The sequence below is a fragment of the Oncorhynchus keta genome, chromosome 6 (assembly GCF_023373465.1).
Source record: "Oncorhynchus keta strain PuntledgeMale-10-30-2019 chromosome 6, Oket_V2, whole genome shotgun sequence".
Taxonomy (NCBI): domain Eukaryota; kingdom Metazoa; phylum Chordata; class Actinopteri; order Salmoniformes; family Salmonidae; genus Oncorhynchus; species Oncorhynchus keta.
Window position 1 is genome coordinate 27689044 of NC_068426.1, and position 19058 is coordinate 27708101.

A 19058-nucleotide genomic window follows, 5' to 3' on the forward strand; every position below is an offset into this window, starting at 1 on the left:
TAGGAAAATGATGTGGCTATATTAAAGCAACATCTCAAGATATCAGTCAGGAAGTTAAAGCATGGTCGCAAATGGGTCTTCCAAATGGACAATGACCCCAAGCATACTTCCACAGTTGTGGCAAAATGGCTTAAGGACAACAAAGCCAAGGTATTGGGGTGGCCATCACAAAGCCCTGACCTCAATCCTATAGAAAATTTGTGGGCAGAACTGAAAAAGCATGTGCGAGCAAGGAGGCCTTTACAACCCTGACTCAGTTACACCAGCGCTGTCAGGAGGAATGGGACAAAATTCACCCAACTTATTGGGGGAGGCTTGTGGAAGGCTACCCGAAACATTTGACCCAAGTTAAACAATTTAAAGACTACCAAATACTAATTGAGTGTATGTAAACTTCTGACCCACTGGGAATGTGATGAAAGAAATAAAAGCTGAAATAAATCATTCTCTCTACTATTATTCTGACATTTCACATTCTTAAAATAAAGTGGTGATCCTAACTGACATAAGACAGGGACTTTTTACTAGTATTAAATGTCAGGAATTGTGAAAAACTGAGTTTAAACGTATTTGGCAGAGGTGTATGTAAACTTCCGACTTCAACTGTACATTTTCAGGTGTGTACAGCATATGCTCGTCATCCATGCGTTCACTGATAGGTGTGCTGAGTATTTCTGGTACTCACCACTGTCACACCCTGAGACATGGGAAAAACACAGTACACGACATACTGTAAGTGATATTTTCTTGCTTTTATTTCAAAATAGCTTTTGTGTAGACCAGAGCCATGTATTCAGAGAGGTTTCTGCATTATGATGCATTTACATGACACTACAACATTCTCTGGCAGCCATGTTAGCTCCCCGTTAACATTACAAGAACAATATTTAAACAGTGCTATGTAATTAAATGTCTAGAACTACAACATTTGAAAAGTTGGCTCTAAATATATGGGTCTGGTGTAGACTGAGTACTATCAGACAATGTATGCTATTTTTACAGTATCTTCTGCCTCTTTTAAAGGCTTAAATGAACTGGGTCAAAGTGGATGAGATGCAGCATCTCATTCAGAATTGGACAATACCCTGTACCAGCTGTGCTCTTTGAACACCATTGGCAGAATCTACTAAGATGTCTTTTTGAAGGTCTTCTTGAGACCAAATTCAAAATCGAGGCTTGTAAATAGTAATCAAATATGACACCAAAAATGACAAACATATGCAAAATGATTTTCATTGGTTCATATCTTACATATCAACAGACATCAAATATTACAATTCAAGGGCCAAGTGTGCAATAATATTTAGATGGTTTTATTGCGATAAAATAAGACAGATTGTGCAACAGAGATTAAATACAGGGGTAGGAGTGGGTCACACAGAGTATGAACCTAATAGTATGAACCGAATAAGGCTATGGTCTTCTAACCTTGATATGGTAAATACAATACAATGCTTTTGAAAATGTTTGCTTTAGTAACAGGCTCATGTAATGTCTTACTGAGGTCTGGGTAAGTGGGAGCTCTCTAAAATACATTTGTTGTATTCTCTTTTTGTAAGAGGAAGAGCAGGATAACAAATGCTTCACAAAAGCAGAGAGACCACTAACATTACAGTCACTTTACACTAGCAGACAGAGTTAATGACACATCACACAAAATCTGATTGAAAATATACTGTATTATATAATCATGTAATATTTTTTGAAAATATGTAAAGATTATTAAATATAATGTACATATGTTTGCTATAATGTTAAGCGGTCGTAATATTGAAAACATGGTGCTCTGTCCATTTATCATAATGTAGAGAGGGTTATGTACACTGAGCAAAAATATAAATGCAACATGTAAAGTGTTGGTTTCATGAGCTGAAATAAAAAGTCCCAGAAGTTTTCCATATGCACAAAAAGCTTATTTCTCTCAAGTTTTGTGCACATATTTGTTTAAATCCCTGTTAGTTTGAATTTCTCCTTTGTCAACATAATCCATCCACCTGACAGGTGTGGCACATCAAAACACTGAATAAACAGCATGGCCATTACATAGGTGCACCTTGTGCTGGGGGGGGGGAATAAAAGGCCTCTCTGTAATGTACAATTTTGTCACACAACACAATGCCACAGATGTCTCAAGTTTTGAGGGAGTGTGCAATTGGTATGTTGACTGCGGGAAAGTCCACCAGAGCTGTTCATTTCTATGCCACAAGCCACCTCCAACGTTTTTTTAGAGAATTTGGCAGTAGGTCCAACCGGCTTGAGAACCGCAGACCATGTGTATGCCGTCATGTAGGGAAGCAGTTTGCTGATGACAAAGTTGTGAAAAGATTGCCCAATGGTGGGGTTATGGTATGGGCAGACATAAGCTAAGGACAATGAACACAATTGCATTTAATCAGTGGTTATTTTTATGATACTGTGACAAGATCCTGAGGTCCATTGTCATGCCATTCATCCGACGCCATCGCCTCATGTTTCAGCATGATAATGCGCAGCCCCATGTCGAAAGTATCTGTACACAATTCCTGGAAGCTGAACATTTTCCAGTTCTTCCATGGCCTGCATACTCACCAGACATGTCACCCATTGAGCTGCTCTGGATCAACGTGTAAGACAGCGTGTTCCAGTTCTCACCAATATCCAGCAACTACACATGCCATTGAAGAGGAGTGGGAGAACATTCAACAGGCCACAATCAACAGAATGAAGGACATGTATCACACTGCATAAGGCAGATGCTGGTCACACCAGATACAGTACTGTCTAGTTTTCTGATCCACGCACCTACCTTTTTTTTAAAATGTATCTGTGATCAACAGATGCATATCTGTATTCCCAGTCATGTGAAATCCATAGATCAGGGCCTAATTAATTAATTTTATAATTTACTGATTTCCTTATATGAATTGTAACTCAGTCAAATCTTTGAAATTGTTGCATGTTGCGTTTATATTTTTGTTCAGTATAAATGGAGGTGTAATGGAATAATCAGACCAACCTGTATGTGCTGATGATTCTCACTCCAAAAAGTAACTGCCTGATCGCCTTTGTAGTCATGCTCCTAATCACAGCAAACAAAGAATGCATTAGAAATTAAGTCTGTTGAAGTTTGAGTTGAATACTACTGATGTCAGTTTACAGTACATATACAAGAGACAGGAAGACAGTTAGCTTGTCCCAAAACAATGTGTCTCACAAAGAGGGGTATTTTGTAATCATGCTCATAGAAAATCGTTGATCTAGTAAGTAGACCTTTAGAGGTGAAGGCTGAAAACCTTTGACTTTGTAGTCCTCTTCGGTGGTGGGGCAGAGCTGTGTTTCGGGAGGCTCGTGGTTGAAATCCGCATGTGTCCACTCACTGTGAGATAGAGGAGGAGGACCATATCAGCATGAGAACCTACAGCAACTTGCTTATCAGTCTCTGGTGCTCTGCCATTGTTTTTCCACCTTTTCATTTATTGCTGAACAACTTAAGATGTCTATTTTTACATCTATCAGTAGATGCAGATGCTGTGTGTAAGGTCTATGTAGTGATATGAGAAAAATGAGAGTTATGCTTAGGCGTGCATGATTAGTGCATGAATAAGCATAGTAATACATGCATTACCATGTGCATTACATTGTTCTACTGTTCCAGTTATTCTACATTATTAATTTAGCGAAAAGCCAGTACAGGGACAAGGTGGAGTCGCAATTCAATGGCTCAGACACTGTGTGGCAGGCTCTACAGGAAATCACGGACTACGAAAACAAAAACAACCACATCATGGACACGTCACGCTTCCAGACAAACTAAACACCTTCTTTGCCCGCTTTGAGGATAATACAGTGCTGCCGTCGCAGCTGGCTAACAAAGACTGCATTCCCCCTTCTCTTTCTCCGTGGCTGAAGTGAGTAAAACATTTAAACGTGTTAACCCTCGCAAGGCTGCTGGCCCAGACGGCATCCCTAACCGTGTCCTCAGAGCATGCACAGACCAGCTGGCTGGTGTGTTTACGGACATATTCAATCAATCCCTATCCCAGTCTGCTGTGCCCACATGCTTCAAGATAGCTACCATTGTTCCTGTACCCAAGGCAAAGATAAGTGAAAAAATGTCTACCACCCCGTAGCACTCACTTCTGTGATCATGAAGTGCTTTGAGAGGCTAGTCAAGGATCATATCACCGCCACCTTACCGGCCACCCTAGACCCACTTCAGTTTGGATATCGCCCAACAGGTCCACAAATTATGCAATAGCCATCACACTGCATACTGCCCTATCCCATCTGAACAATGTTCATTGACGACAACTCAGCATTCAACACCATAGTACCCTCCAAGTTCATCATCAAGCTGGAGGCCCTGGGACTCTTCCACGCCCTGTGCAACTGGGTCCTGGACTTTCTGACGGGCCGCACCCAGGTGGTGAAGGTAGGAAACAACATCTCCGCTTCGCTGACCCTCAACACTGGGGCCCCACAAGGGTGTGTGCTCAGCCCTCGCCTGTACTCCCTGTTCACCCACGACTGTGTGGCCATGCACGCCTCCAACTCGATCATCAAGTTTGCAGACGACAGAACAGTAGTGGGCTTGATCACCAACAACAACAAGACAGTCTACAGGGAGGAGGTGAGGGCACTCGGAGTGTGGTGTCAGGAAAACAACCTCTCACTCAATGTCAACAAAACAAAGGAGATGATCGTGGACCTCAGGAAACAGCAGAGGGAGCAGCAGTGGAGAAGATGGAATGTTTTAAGTTCCTCGGCGTACACATCACAGACAAACTGAAATGGTCCACCCACACAGACAGTGTGGTGAAGAAGGTGCAACAGCGCCTCTTCAACCTCAGGAGGCTGAAGAAATGTGGCTTGTCACCCAAAACCCTGACAAACTTTTACAGATGCACAATCGAGAGCATTCTGTCGGGCTGTATCACAGCCTGGTACGGCAGCTGCACCGCCCTCAACTGCAAGGCTCTCCAGAAGGTGGTGTGGTCTGCACAACGCATCACTGGGGCAAACTACCTGCCCTCCATGACACCTACAGCACCCGATGTCACAGGAAGGCCAAAAAGATCAAAAAGGACAACAACCACCCAAGCCACTTCCTGTTCACACCGCTATCATCCAGAAGGCGAAGTCAGTACAGGTGCATCAAAGCTGGGACCGAGAGATTGAAAAATAGCTTCTATCTCAAGGCCATCAGACTGCTAAACAGCAATCACTAACTCAGAGAGGCTGCTGCCTACATTGAGACCTAATCACGGGACACTTTAATGAATGGATCACTAGTCATTTTAAACAATGCCACTTTAATAATGTTTACATATCTTACATTACTCGTATCACGTTTCTACTGTATTTTATACCATCTATTGCACTTTGCCTATGCCGCTCGGCCATTGCTCATTCACTTATATGTACATATTCTCAGTCACCTATTTAGATTTGTGTCCACCAAGCAGGCCTTTACGGTAGAGTGGCCAGACGGAAGCTACTCCTCAGTAAAAGACACATGACAGCCAGTTTGGAGTTTGCCAAAAGGCCCCCAAAGGACTCTCGGATCCATGAGAAACAAGATTCTCAGAAGAAATCGAGATTGAACTCTTTGGCCTGAATGCCAAGCGTCACGTCGGGAGGAAACCTGGCACCATCCCTACGGTGAAGCATGGGGGTGGCAGCATCATGCTATGGGGATGTTTTTCAGGGAATGGGAGACTAGTCAGGATCGAGGGAAAGATAAACGGAGCAGAGAGATCCTTGATGAAAACCTGCTCCAGAGTATGGCACTGCATGTTGACATTCACTTATACTTTTTCCCTACGGAGGACGATTGCCACTGAAAACAACAGTGCCATACTCTCCAATTATGACTAATGCTACTTATTCAAATGTATCTTGTTTTTGTCATAACAAACTAGTCAGAGACTTATTTTTTTTTTCACATATAACTTTGAGCATTCAGTAAAAGTCTACTTCAGTGACTGTGGTTTTGTACGGCACAGGTCTTACCTCCCTTTCCCTTTTTTTTAAACGCACTTGTTGGGGATGTCAACCAAATGGTTGGGGATATATTCTATTAACCACAGTACACTTCAAGTAAATGTTCAATCAGATCATAAAGTCTAATGAAAAAGCACAACGTTTTCATAGAACTGTGAAACTAACCAAGACTTGTGAATTACACCACTTTCCTCCTACCAGTTCTGCTCAAGAAATGGAATGAGTAATGTCGTGTCACGTCTCGAGCAAGTCACATCCTAAATTTGTTTTTATTTCAAAGCGTTATGATAACTGTTATGAAATAAAACTTTTATAAATGAGGCCTACTTTATTTACTTGATTAGATCTTTTTTCAGAAGATCTCCCCTGAGGCCTGAACAAATAAAACATAGACAAACATTTAAGATGTGAAAACATCACAGTTAGGAAGAAGAGCAACACACCAACTCCAAGACTTGGCCTCTATTGGTTGACCTTACTATAGTTAGGCTACTCAGGAAGATGTCATGCTTGTTTGTTTTTTTGCTTTTGAAGTGCTTTGAGATTCTTATGAAAAGCACTATAGAAATGTAATAAATTATTATTATTATTAAACGCAACTCTGAAAGGTTTGAGTGAATTTGAATCAAGCCAGCCAGTGAGACATCACTAAAGAATGCTTTTTAACAGCTCGCACAGTAGTAAAGTCACAGAATGTTTGAACACTGAATCTCAAACTCATTCCAGGAAAAATTATATTCAAGGTTAGGCTGGATGAAGATGTTTCTTATTTATATATTTCTTATTTAACCTTTATTGAACCATTGAGATTTAAAATATTTTTTTCAAGAGCGTCCTGGCCAAGATAGGCAGCACCAAGTCATTACAAAAATTACAGACAAACAACATAAAAACTACAAGTAATCTAGTAAAAACCATAGAATTCACAAGAGTATAACAAAATCAAAAACAGCAAATTAAAAACATTGACAGGTCAGGGAACCAGTCTCAAGATCATTCATCAGTGATTTAAAAATAACAATCGGGACAAGTTATTCCAGTTTAAAAGTATTTTGTAAGGTGTTCCAAGTTGATGGCGCAAAGTACATAAAAGCCCTTTTACCAAATTCAGTTCGGACTGTTGGAACAGTTAGCAGGATAAAGTCCAGTGAACGAAGAGAGTACCCACCACATTTCGGAACAATAAAAATGCCCAAATAAAAAGGTAGTAAACCCAAAATGGCTTTGTAAATGGAAGTATACCAGTGCCTGAGCCTACAAGTGACTAGAGAAGGCCAGCCAACCCTGGTATACAAAGTGCAGTGGTGCGTAAGGGTTTTGCTGTTTAAAATAAATCTCAAAGTGCCATGGTAAATGGTGTCAATTGATCTCAAACACTGAGCGGAAGCATTCATATATAAAATATCCCCATAGTCTAGTAAAGGCATAAATGTAGCTGATACTAGCCTCCTTCTGGCTTCAAAAGAAAAACAGGCCTTATTCCCAAAATATAATCTCAATTTCAGATTCAATTTTTTTGTAAGTTGTTGAATATGCCATTTAAAAGAGAGGCCGTCATCAATTAAAATTCCAAGATATTTATATGAGGTTACAACCTCAATTTCCTTGTCCTGACATGTAGTAACAAGGGCACTGCGTTCATCCACCTCTGGCCTGCTCGCCTCCCTACCACTGAGGAAGTACAGTTCCCACTCAGCCCAGTCAAAACTGTTCGCTGCTCTGGCTCCCCAATGGTGGAACACACTCCCTCACGACGCCAGGACAGCGGAGTCAATCACCACCTTCCGGAGACACCTGAAACCCCACCTCTTTAAGGAATACCTAGGATAGGATAAAGTAATCCTTCTCACCCCCCTTAAAAGATTTAGATGCACTATTGTAAAGTGGCTGTTCCACTGGATGTCATAAGGTGATTGCACCAATTTGTAAGTCGCTCTGGATAAGAGCGTCTGCTAAATGACTTAAATGTAAATGTAAATGTAGGTGAACGGTTCAGAAGTCTATTTCTTGTTTTAGAAAACACCATTAGTTTAGGTTTGTCAGTATTGAGGATAAGCTTCAATTGAGGTAGGGTATGTTGAACAGTATAAAAAGCATTTAAATGTGTATTGTTTACAAACATTGGAGAAAAACAATCTTATATCTTAGGTTCTGATGGGGTACAACAGTTGAACTAAGCTCATGAGGCCTTTAAGTTATAGGCTATTATTCAGAAATCAATGGGTATACAGATGTGGGATCTTAATTTGACCTATATCATCTCACCAAAATAATCCTGCAGCAACAGGATTTTAGCGTTTAGTCCTTAATGTTGCTTGATTGGTGGTTAGGCTATTATCTGGCCAAAAGTAGGCTACATGAAAAGTGCAATAGTGTTAATATAACTGTGTTAGTGTGAGTTTTCAGTGAATTTGTGTAAATCACAAAGCTCATCTGAGGTGCAGGAAAATTCTCAGCAACAAAAGAGTGCTCAAATTAAGATCCTACGTCTGTATTATTAATTTATAAGTCCAAAAACGGATGTAGCAATGGCAGATTTCCCCTTTAAGTTGTAGTTAGAAACATGCTTCACAAAATTAAATTATATTTAGGCTAATTGGTTTTAACAGTTTGGAAAATGGTAAATAAAACTTCAATAATGTTGCACAAGTGTCCATTCATCATGGGGTATCACATTTTCCTTTGATGAAATCCTTGGTGTAAAATTGTAACATAATTTGGCACATAAAGGCGCTATTTTATGCAGCAAACATTCACATCACTCAATGTGCATTTGTGTCCACACCCTTATTTCATACCCTATGTTCAGTATTTGCCCTGAGCAACGACATGACATATAGTCAACACATGCTCTAAAAAGGGTGGATGGATTTGTCCTCAGATGTGCCCATTGGTTGTGCACAAAGCAGTCAGTCACGGCACGTTTTCTCCCGAGACCCTTGGGATGCGGAGAGAGATTGGAGGGTAAACACTGATTCTTAACAGCTGTCCAGAGAATGGAGTAACGTTGAAATGTTGTTTCCTGTCTATTCACTAGACAGCCATTTCATCCAAAAATGTCAACACTTTCTGCTCTTGAAGAAACCACATGTCTCTGGCTAAAAAATGATCCAATCAAATGTTATTTGTATTATGCACTGAATACAACAGTTGTAGACCTTACTGTGAAATGCTTACTTACACGCTCTTCCTTAATGATGCAGAGTTAAATAAAGATACAAATAAAACACAATAATTAAGCTATACACAAGGACTACCACTACCATATCAATGTATAGGGATACGTGGTAGTTGAGGCAGAGATAGTAGTGGTAGTTCAGGCAGACATAGATAGTAGTATCTTCGAACTGTGTGTGTGTGTATGTGGGCTGTGTGTGTGGGCTGTGTGTGTGGGCTGTGTGCGTTTGTGTCCATGAGTGTGTTTGTGTCTGATGCAGACAATGTTTATAATTGTTTATAATACAGACCACGGTGTCTCTTGTGTGAGAGGAAAGACCAATGAAAAGGTTATGTAGAGGATGGAAGGTTTAAAATAATAATAATAATAATTTCACCTTTATTTAACCAGATAGGCCAGTTGAGAACAAGTTCTCATTTGAGAACAAGTTCTCATTTACAACTGCGACCTGGCCAAGATAAAGCAAAGCAGTGTGACAAAAACAACAACAGAGTTACACATGGGATAAACAAACGTACAGTCAATAACACAATAGTAAGTCGCTCTGGATAAGAGCGTCTGCTAAATGACTTAAATGTAAATGTAAATGTAAATATCTGTATACAGTATGTGCAAATTAAGTAAGGAGGTAAGGCAATAAATAGGCCATAGTGGCAAAGTAATTACAATTTAGCAATGAACACTGGAGTGATAGATGTGCAGATGAGGATGTGCAAGTAGAAATACTGGTGTGCAAAAGAGCAGAAAAACATAAATAATATGGGGATGAGGTAAGTAGTTGGATGGATGGGCTATTTACAGATGGGCTGTGTACAGCTGCAGTGATCGGTAAGCTGCTCTGACAGCTGATGCTTGAAGTTAGTGAGGGAGATATAAGTCCAACTTCAGTGATTTTTGCAATTCGTTCCAGTCGTTGGCAGCAGAGAACTGGAAGGAAAGGCGGCCAAAGGAGGTGTTGGCTTTGGGGATGACCAGTGAAATATACTTGCTGGAGCGCGTGCTACGGGTGGATTTTGCTATGGTGACCAGTGAACTGAGAAAAGGCAGAGATTTACCAAGCGAAGACTTATAGATGACCTGGAGCCAGTGGGTTTGGCGACGAATATGTAGCGAGGACCAGCCAACCAGAGCATACAGGTCGCAGCGGTGGGTAGTATATGGGGCTTTGGTGACAAAACGGATGGCACTGTGATAGACTGCATCCAATTTTCTGAGTAGAGTGTTGTAGGCTATTTTGTAAATGACATCGCTGAAGTCGAGGATAGGTAGGTAGTCAGTTTTACGAGGGTATGTTTGGCATCATGAGTGAAGGAGGCTTTGTTGTTAAATAGGAAGCCGATTCTAGATTTCATTTTGGATTGGAGGTGCTTAGTATGAGTCTTGGAAGGAGACAACAACAAAAAAAACACACGTCACGAACAGACAAATCACTGAGTTATAGCATAAAGCGCCTGCATGGCTCCTGTTACTGAGCAACACAACAGACGAGTTTCTTGTTAAGGCTTAACCGCTCAGGTCTTTTTTTTTTTACATGAGCGATCAGAAAGCCCATGTGCCTGGAATGGTCTATCTCCACAGTATAAACCGTGGTCAGAAATCAAACCAATGTTTTCTTGTAGCTAGACAGCCAAGCTACGATGTTTCATATGGCACAAAACGATCCTCCCACTGAGATCTATGAATACTTTTGTTCTATGACAACTTTTTTTTTTTTGCGTGAAATCATCAGTATCGCTTGAGACATTTTCTCTTTGTATCATTTCCACATGGGAGCACAATAACAATTTGGCAACACATCATGCCATGAACTAATTCATTGAATTAACACTTTGATAACAAGTGTTTTGCCCTAAAAAGACAGTGAAAAGGTCTCGCACAGTACAAACCATTTACTCTTTCCCAGTTTTAAAAAAAATAGTCTAAGCTTTAGACTCAAATGTGCAAAGCCCTTTAGAAATACAACATGTCATACTCCAGAGGCTTGGAACAACGTCACCTCATCCATTATTAACAGTGTGGCTAATGGGTGGTCACTTTGAGGAGTGTGATTTGGAAAGGGATCAGATTCTCCCGAGCATGTCCATATGTATCATTCATTATTCTGTCGCTTCACTAAGAACAAAATGTCACATTCTTCAAAATGTTATTTTTTAAATCTTTCTTACACAACTCCCTGGGTGCTTGTGTTGCTAATTATACTCCGCTTCTTGATTACATGTCTGACCATCACCATGACTACTGGTATCTCTGTAGATCTCTTTGTGTGACATGGGTGTGTATATGTATGTGGGGGGTTTTATATCCTTATGTGCTCAAAGAGGAGAAGATGGCTTTTTGTCTGTTATTGCATTAAGCGAACCCCTCACGGTTCAGACACTTACAGTTGGTCTTTAGATGGAGGTGGCCTCAGATCTAGGATTAGCTATCATCCACCGATTTCTGTCCAAGCCTGACCTTATCCATTAGGTAAAGATAGAGCAAAACTGACCTTACATCAAATCAGCACTTCTGTCTTCCATTTAGACCCTAATGAGCCACTGTCTCGGATACCTGTCACCAGATCTGTACTGTCACCGAAGCCCAGTCAAAGCCTGTAGTTTCTCTTCATCTCTCGATACAATGGTCCATGCTGCATGAAAGTTCTCTACAGCCCATCATATGTGTGCATGTCAATACATTACCCTGGTAGGCTGACAGTTATTATCTTTAACTAGGATGTACTAGATGACTTTGTCTAGGTACTTCACCGGGCTACATAGAAGACTGGAGGGCAATGTCATCCCTACTAGTGGCTTCTTTGAAAACTTATTTTGGAAGTTCCTCTGGAAGGGGAGTCCTCTGTGTGCGTCGTGGTTTCAGAAATCCTCATGCCGTATGCAGAAAGACGCGAAGATTTCAATCAACCTCAAACTGGCCGGCAGAATGCACTGCCATCAAATTTCAACAACATAATTCAATTTGTGCCTGTTAATATGTGGCATTCATCACTGTTAGATCTGTGCCCTGTGTTTACCTAGCTGGAATAACACTTTAGCCTATACGGTGCGGCCTGCCTCTTGGTGTTGTTTTAAAGAGGTGCGCTGCTGTGTGCAGAAGGGCCCTGCGTTATGTGAGAGGCACTGTCTCCCCTCGGTGCGCGGCTGGGGTCTTTCCCCCCGTCAAAACCCCTGAGCTGAGGCCTTGTGTTTGGGTTGGCACCCGTCAGCATAGTCAGCTGGTCTGCACATCTTGGCCTCACACTTCCAAAGTTTTTTTTTCTTCTTTTGAGGAGGTGTAGCAGTGTTGCACTTATGGATGATTCTCTGTAACACACAAACACCTTGAGGGCATTCTCTGGACTGGCAGATGCACCTTTTTCTTTGGTCAAGGGGCAAACATGGAAAGGGCACTCTCTGCCACTCAACTTTCCAGGAGAGGAAAGTCAGGAAAACATCTGGATTTTAAAAAAATGCAGTCGGAGGAATATAAAGTCTGCAGTGTTTCATGTTGTCTTGACGGCCTACTTTAGCAGGTATTTATGACAGAATTAAATAGAATGGTGTCCATAGTATTGGATGGGCACATAAAACAAGAACCCCAGCTATGTTATAGTCAGGTCTGTCATGGACATGTGGCATGCAGCTGTGATCCAATAACCACACACATCACCAAGCAAACACCCGGCGAGAGAGAGGCCTGAAACACACCGGCCACCAACAGATAAACACCCCTCTCTCTCTCTGTTCAACCTGGAGTCAGGTGTAGACGTAACATAGTAAATGTAAATCCATGACACTCTACTTAGTATGATATGTTATTTTTCGTATGGTATGTATTCATCTGTGGATGTCCATCATCCATTTCATATGTTACGAATTGCAATTTAGCTAGGCTATGGGTTAGGGTTAGGGGTTAAGGTGAGGGGTTAAGATTAGGGTTAGGAGTTAGGTTAAGGTTAGGGGAAGGGTTAGTTAACATGCTATTTAGCTCAAGGTAGTGAGTAGTTGGAAAGTTGCTAAAATGCTAAATCTGTCCGTGATGAGATTCAAACTTGCAACATTTGGGTTGCAGACCTTCACATAATACGCCTATCCATAAACCCAGACAAACCACCCTACTTTCATTTTTGCCTTAAGTAACCTTATGTAACCATACCAAACATAACATATGATGCTAATTTGAGTGTCCTAGATTTGACTATGTTACGTTTAGTCTATGAGACCAGGCTGCTCTGTTATAACTACAGTATCTACAACACTACTGGGCACATACAGAGGTCAATACAGTTCCATACTCCGAATGAATAATTAGGTAGGGTTCGGACTGTTTGTCTTCGCGTGATTTATAAGGAAAGTCATAAATGAATGGATCAACAATACAATTTGGAAGGTTCTGTTTTATCATCAGTTCAATCATAGGTTATAACAGTTCAATGCAGTTTCAGTTACATCTTCACCAAGTCATTACTCTGTTTTCCACAACTTTCAGTGATGTCAGTCTGTTTGAGCGGTTTCTCCACTTGTCATGATTCCGGTCACCCTCCCTGGATTTTCAGATAGTGATAGCTTTTTCCATCCACAAGCAAAAGGAGATTTATAGCCATGATGTCCTGTTTAATAGTCACTTATAGTCATGATGTCCTGTTTCAGTCACCCTAGCATAGCCCCCCCCCCCCTTGGATCCATCTGGTTGGTCCTAACATGTTCTCGTGCGGAACAGAAGGCCTGCCAAACATGCTTTACCCCATCCCAAACACCTCCTAAAAATGGAGCATGTTAGTTACTTAGAAATGCTTGAGATAAGAATTATTAGTCTAAATGCATGTCCCAGGATGTGAGACAAATGCAGTACATGAGCCCTGTAAGCAATAGCAAAAGCAAGGTGAAGAAATTGTAAAATGCCAGGCTTATTAGTCATCACAGATTTGCCAGCTTTGACCATGCAGAACACAGACACGCTTTTCAATAACAAATGGTCCATGGCATGTCCCATCTGGCCACACCGGTAGTAACAGTAACAACACTAAAATAATTTATGCAATTTGTTCCAGACTAGAAGCCATTAAAGGTAATAGTTTTAGAAATTGCACACATTTCAGAATGGCCTTAATGTTCTTAATGTGACCCATGATCTTAATGTGACCCATGATAAACTGTTGGCCTATTTGAAAATATTTCATCTAAGAAAGTACATGCCTACTGCTGTGTCTAAGTGCTTTTCATATAAATTCGATATTCGTTTTAAGGTTGTTTTGATTTAGAAGAAATATCAAGCGCTTAAATGAATGTTTTGTTATTTGTTTGAGGACAGTAATTGCATTAAGAAGTGAGTTCTGCATCCTGATAATCTCTTTCCTTGTCAATCGTACAAAGCTTCCATGATTATTATACAAAAATTCTTATAAAATGTAGATTTTGTCTCTGTTGCTTGATTTTAAATGGCATCCTCTTTGATTTTGAGTTGCGGTGCAGTTAAATCATTTTTCACTCACGACCACATCCCTCATTGGAACCAGTCGACTTCACATCCATTATTTTATATTTTCTACATTGAACAGTCACCTGCAGATAGAGAAGGCTGGAGTCTTTAATTGCTGAGAACAATAATGCCAACTTTTAGGTCCCCTTCAACAGTTGGTTGAAAGAACAAAAAATATTTTAGAAGGAGAAGGGATAAGAACATTAAAGGAGGCCATTAAAGCATTTTTCACACACATATACCCTCTACTTCAAGTTTATTCCTCTTAATTAGGGAACTGTGAGAGAACTTTTCAGGGTGTAATTTTCACACTGTATATGCGTGCTAATGATGTCTGAATATCAAGGACAAACCACGTATCTTTAGTGATCGATTTCTTTAAAATGTCTTGTGAAACTACCCCAAGAGACAAAAACATCTTCCAATTTCAGGTGTGTTACAGCTGGGTTCAACCACAGGACAAAAACTAACCCTTGTCAAACAAAAGCTGAGACCGGGAACAGGCAAGAGTTCCAAGATGTAGTATTTATAGAACAATAATAATTGTTCTATATAAAATACATACTTTTTTTGGAAGAGGTTTGCATATTTTAAAAGTTATTACGCAGGAACATTATTTGACCTGAGGTCATCACTATGAATCACCAAAGCTCATCAAGGCAAGCGAAACATTGACGGTCCACCAGCCAACGTCTCCTTTTTTTGTGGATGTCTCTTGCAAATGCTGACTTTGAACACGGCAACGTCACACCGAGGGCTATGTGAGCAGTGACCTTTTAACTCCCTGTCTGCTATTCCTAATTAGGTAAGGTTGTAAATATGCATGTACCAGTAAGTGAGCAAAAAAGGATTTAGGGCTACTTCATGCCAGCGGAAAATATTTTTGTTATCTCAGGTTATTGGCAATTATCACATAGGAACTTTATTGGGAGGAAGGTTGTTTTACATTTGTATCACAAACCATTTGAGAAAAACATGTTAATTGGCCATTTTAGGCCCTTTTTAGACTTATGCATGCCTCGAAAGACCCTATGATCTGTGAATCATACATGATACAGGCAACATATTGGTTTCTTTATACTCCTTACAGTGTGCTCTCAAATATACACTTTCACATTCATTTATTTTTAGGCATATTGTTTATAACAATATACTGTTCAAACATGTAACATTTCCAGAGTGGTGCTTTAGATTTAGACACCAAGATGATGTCTGTGTCGTGTATGTTTCACAGATCATAGGTTTCTTACAGGAGGTATATTGCCTTCAGAAAGTATTCAGACCTCTTGACGCTTTCCACATATTGTGAGGATAGAGCCTTATTCTAAAATGTATTACATTATTTTTTTCCCTCATTAATCTACACACAATTACTCATAATGACAAAGCAAAATAGGTTTTTAGACATTTTTGCAAAATTACATTTACATAAGTATTCAGACCCTTTACTTGAAGCACCTTTGGCAGCAATTACAGCATCGCGTCTTATTGGGCATGACACTAGAAGCTTGGCACACCTGTATTTGGGGAGTTTCTCCCATTCTTCTCTGCAGATCCTCTCAAGCTCTGTCTGGTGGAACAGCTATTTACAGCTCTCTCCAGAAATGTTTGATCGGGTTCAATTCCGGGCTCTGGCTGGGTCACTCAAGGACATTCAGAACCACTCCAGTGTTGTCTTAGCAGAGTGCTTAGGGTCATTGTCCTTTTGGAAGGCGAACCTTTTCCCCATTCTGTGGTCCTGAGCGCTCTGGAGCATCAAGGATCTCTCTGTACGTTGCTCCGTTCATCTTTGGCTTGATCCTGACTCGTCTCCCAGTCCCTGCAGCTGAAAAACATCCGTACAGCTTGATGCTGCTACCACCATGATTCACTGTAGGGATGGTGCCAGGTTTCCTCCAGATGTGACGCTTCGAATTCAGGCCAAAGAGTTCAATCTCGGTTTCATCAGACCAGAGAATCTTGTTTCTCAAGGTCTGAGAGTCCTTTAGGTGCCTTTTGGCAAACTCCAAGTGGGCTGTCATGTGCCTTTTACTGAAGAGTGGCTTCCGTCTGGCCACTCTACCATAAAGACCTGATTGGTGGAGTGCTGCAGAGATGGTTGTCCTTCTGGAAGGTTCTCCCATCTCCACAGAGGAACTCTATAGCTCTGTCAGAGTGACCATTGGGTTCTTGGTCACCTCCCTGACCAAGGCCCTTCTCCCCTAACTGCTCAGTTTCGCCGGGCAGCCAGCTCTAGGAAGAGTCTTGGTGGTTCCAAAATTCTTCCATTTAGGAATGATGGAGGTCACTGTTTTTGGGGACCTTCAACGCTGCAGATATTTTTTGGTACCCTTCCCCAGATCTGTGCCTCGACACAATCCTGTCTCGGAGCTCTACGGAGAATTCCTTCGACCTCATGGCTTGGTTTTTGCTCTGACATGCACTGTCAACTGTGGGACAGGTGTGTGGGACAGGTATGTGCCTTTCCAAATCACGTCCAATCAATTGAATGTACCACAGGTGGACTCTAATCAAGTTGTAGAAACATCTCAAGGATGATCAATGGAAACACGATGCACCTCAGCTCAATTTCGAGTCTATTAGCAAGGGGTCTGAATTCTAAGGTACTAATATTAAGGTATTTCTGGTTTTTTAGTTTTAATACATTTAGCAAAAATGTCTAAAAGCACAAGTAGCAGATGTAGCGGACATGCTCTGAATTAAGTGATGTTTCCTATCTTCTCCAAAGCCTTACATCAGTGAAATTGTGAATTTCCTCTCAATACGTCTACAAAGATCCCTGCTGGTTTTCCCGGTGTCACATGCACACTAAGCTCTTCAATTATTATTTGTTTACTTTTCAACTGTAATCCCACCTGAAATCCCATATTGAACATTATTATAAGGCATCCTGGAGAGGGGAGTATGTATCATTAAGAGGCCTTAACCACAGGGTAGTCAACGGGTGGGTAATCCACTCTAGTTCTTTTAAAGGGCAAGGTTTTTGGAATTACGTCTTCCCACTGTTTCATTCTCGCAGACTTTAGAAAGACCAGCCACAGAGGAGCTTAATTAACACTCCACCAGATAAAACACTTCAGCATTGTTAAGGATCTCATCAACCATGTCGTCATACTGTTGTTAATATCGTGAAACACAAACAAGAAGAACAACAGTGATGAAAACGTGGCTAATCCTGGAGGTCCAAGCGGTATAAAAGAGGAAGACGGACATCTCAGAGTCAGAACAGCCTGAACGAGCTTGAGATCACGTCAACCTGCAACATCAACCTCTACGAAGGTCCTCATTCTCCAAGATGAGAGACTCGGTCCTCTCCGTCATCTTTGCCTTGGCACTTTTCTTGGAGTGCTACACACCGTCCATGGCGATCCCGATGGGCAAGATGGAGGACACAGCCATGGAGCAAGATACTCTAGACTCTCTACTGAACGAAGAGGTGGCCGATAAAAACCCTGATTCAGTCAGAAGCGGGAGCTCCAAGATCATCGTGTTGGCAGACTCAGGCATGTGGAAGAACCTGAACAGAGGACTTCCTCTCTACAAGCTGAAAGCTGCAGCTGCAGGGCTTGACAGAGCCCTGACCCTGGACCGCAGAGAGGCTGACCAGGACCTGAACCCCAGCATCTCCATTGTCAGGAGGGACACCATGAGGTGCATGGTGGGAAGGGTGTACCGGCCTTGCTGGGAAGTGTAGATGTGACCAATGAGCTAGTCCCATCTCGTCATTAATCTGCCAGCCAGATCTACTATGCTGCATCTTGTCCTGCCTCATCTTGAGTTGTATGATATGATCTTTCGAGTATGTATTAATGTATTTAGACAAATTGATAGTCATTAAAAAGACAGAACACTGAATTTGACGTCTTGTGTATGTTTGACTGCATGTTATTATTTAGCTGGCTTTATCAGCCGTAATAAGGTTGTGACAGCCAATGAAACACAATAGGACACAATATTACCATTCTGGAATTACCCACAGTATAACATTTACAACAGCCTTTTGTTATTTGATCTGTAATGTTTACATCACTCTGGAGTGGGAAGTAAGTGGGAAGTAAAAGCCTATAAACTACACAAGAGACTTGCATCATTCAGGGAATAATATGGTGTTTCTATCAGCATTAATAAGCTGAACTCCTATTCTGTTTGTCCAGCTTCTGAGTGGATTCTGTCCAGCTTTCAGATAAAAAAAGGGACGTGTATTTATTGCTGTTTGATTGTGGAAACCATTGATAATCATTCCCTCTTTTGTAAGTGGACATGACTGCATGTCTCAAAAGTTGTTGGGGTGAGCTGAGAATGAACATGGCAATGAGTTTGCTTTAAAGAAGTTATTTGGGTTGGTGACGATTGCTCAAAGATGGCCTTTAATCACTGGTTATGCGATAAGTGAAAATACTCCAATTATTTTCTTGAGAGAAGACATCAATGTTAATATGGT

General features: G+C 41.1%; 1 protein-coding gene across 1 annotated transcript; it reads left to right on the plus strand.

The window, feature by feature from the left end:
- The first annotated feature begins 17843 nt into the window (after nucleotides 1-17843).
- LOC118385672 (pro-MCH 2-like) lies at nucleotides 17844-18472 on the plus strand. Its single transcript, XM_035772886.1, has one exon. The coding sequence runs from the start codon at nucleotides 17913-17915 to the stop codon at nucleotides 18309-18311; it is 399 nt and encodes a 132-aa protein (XP_035628779.1). The 5' UTR covers nucleotides 17844-17912; the 3' UTR covers nucleotides 18312-18472.
- The last annotated feature ends 586 nt before the right edge of the window (nucleotides 18473-19058 follow it).

Bases quoted from the DNA above. Each gene is read 5' to 3' on its own strand.
- LOC118385672 (XM_035772886.1), top strand. From the start codon at position 17,913: ATGAGAGACTCGGTCCTCTCCGTCATCTTTGCCTTGGCACTTTTCTTG.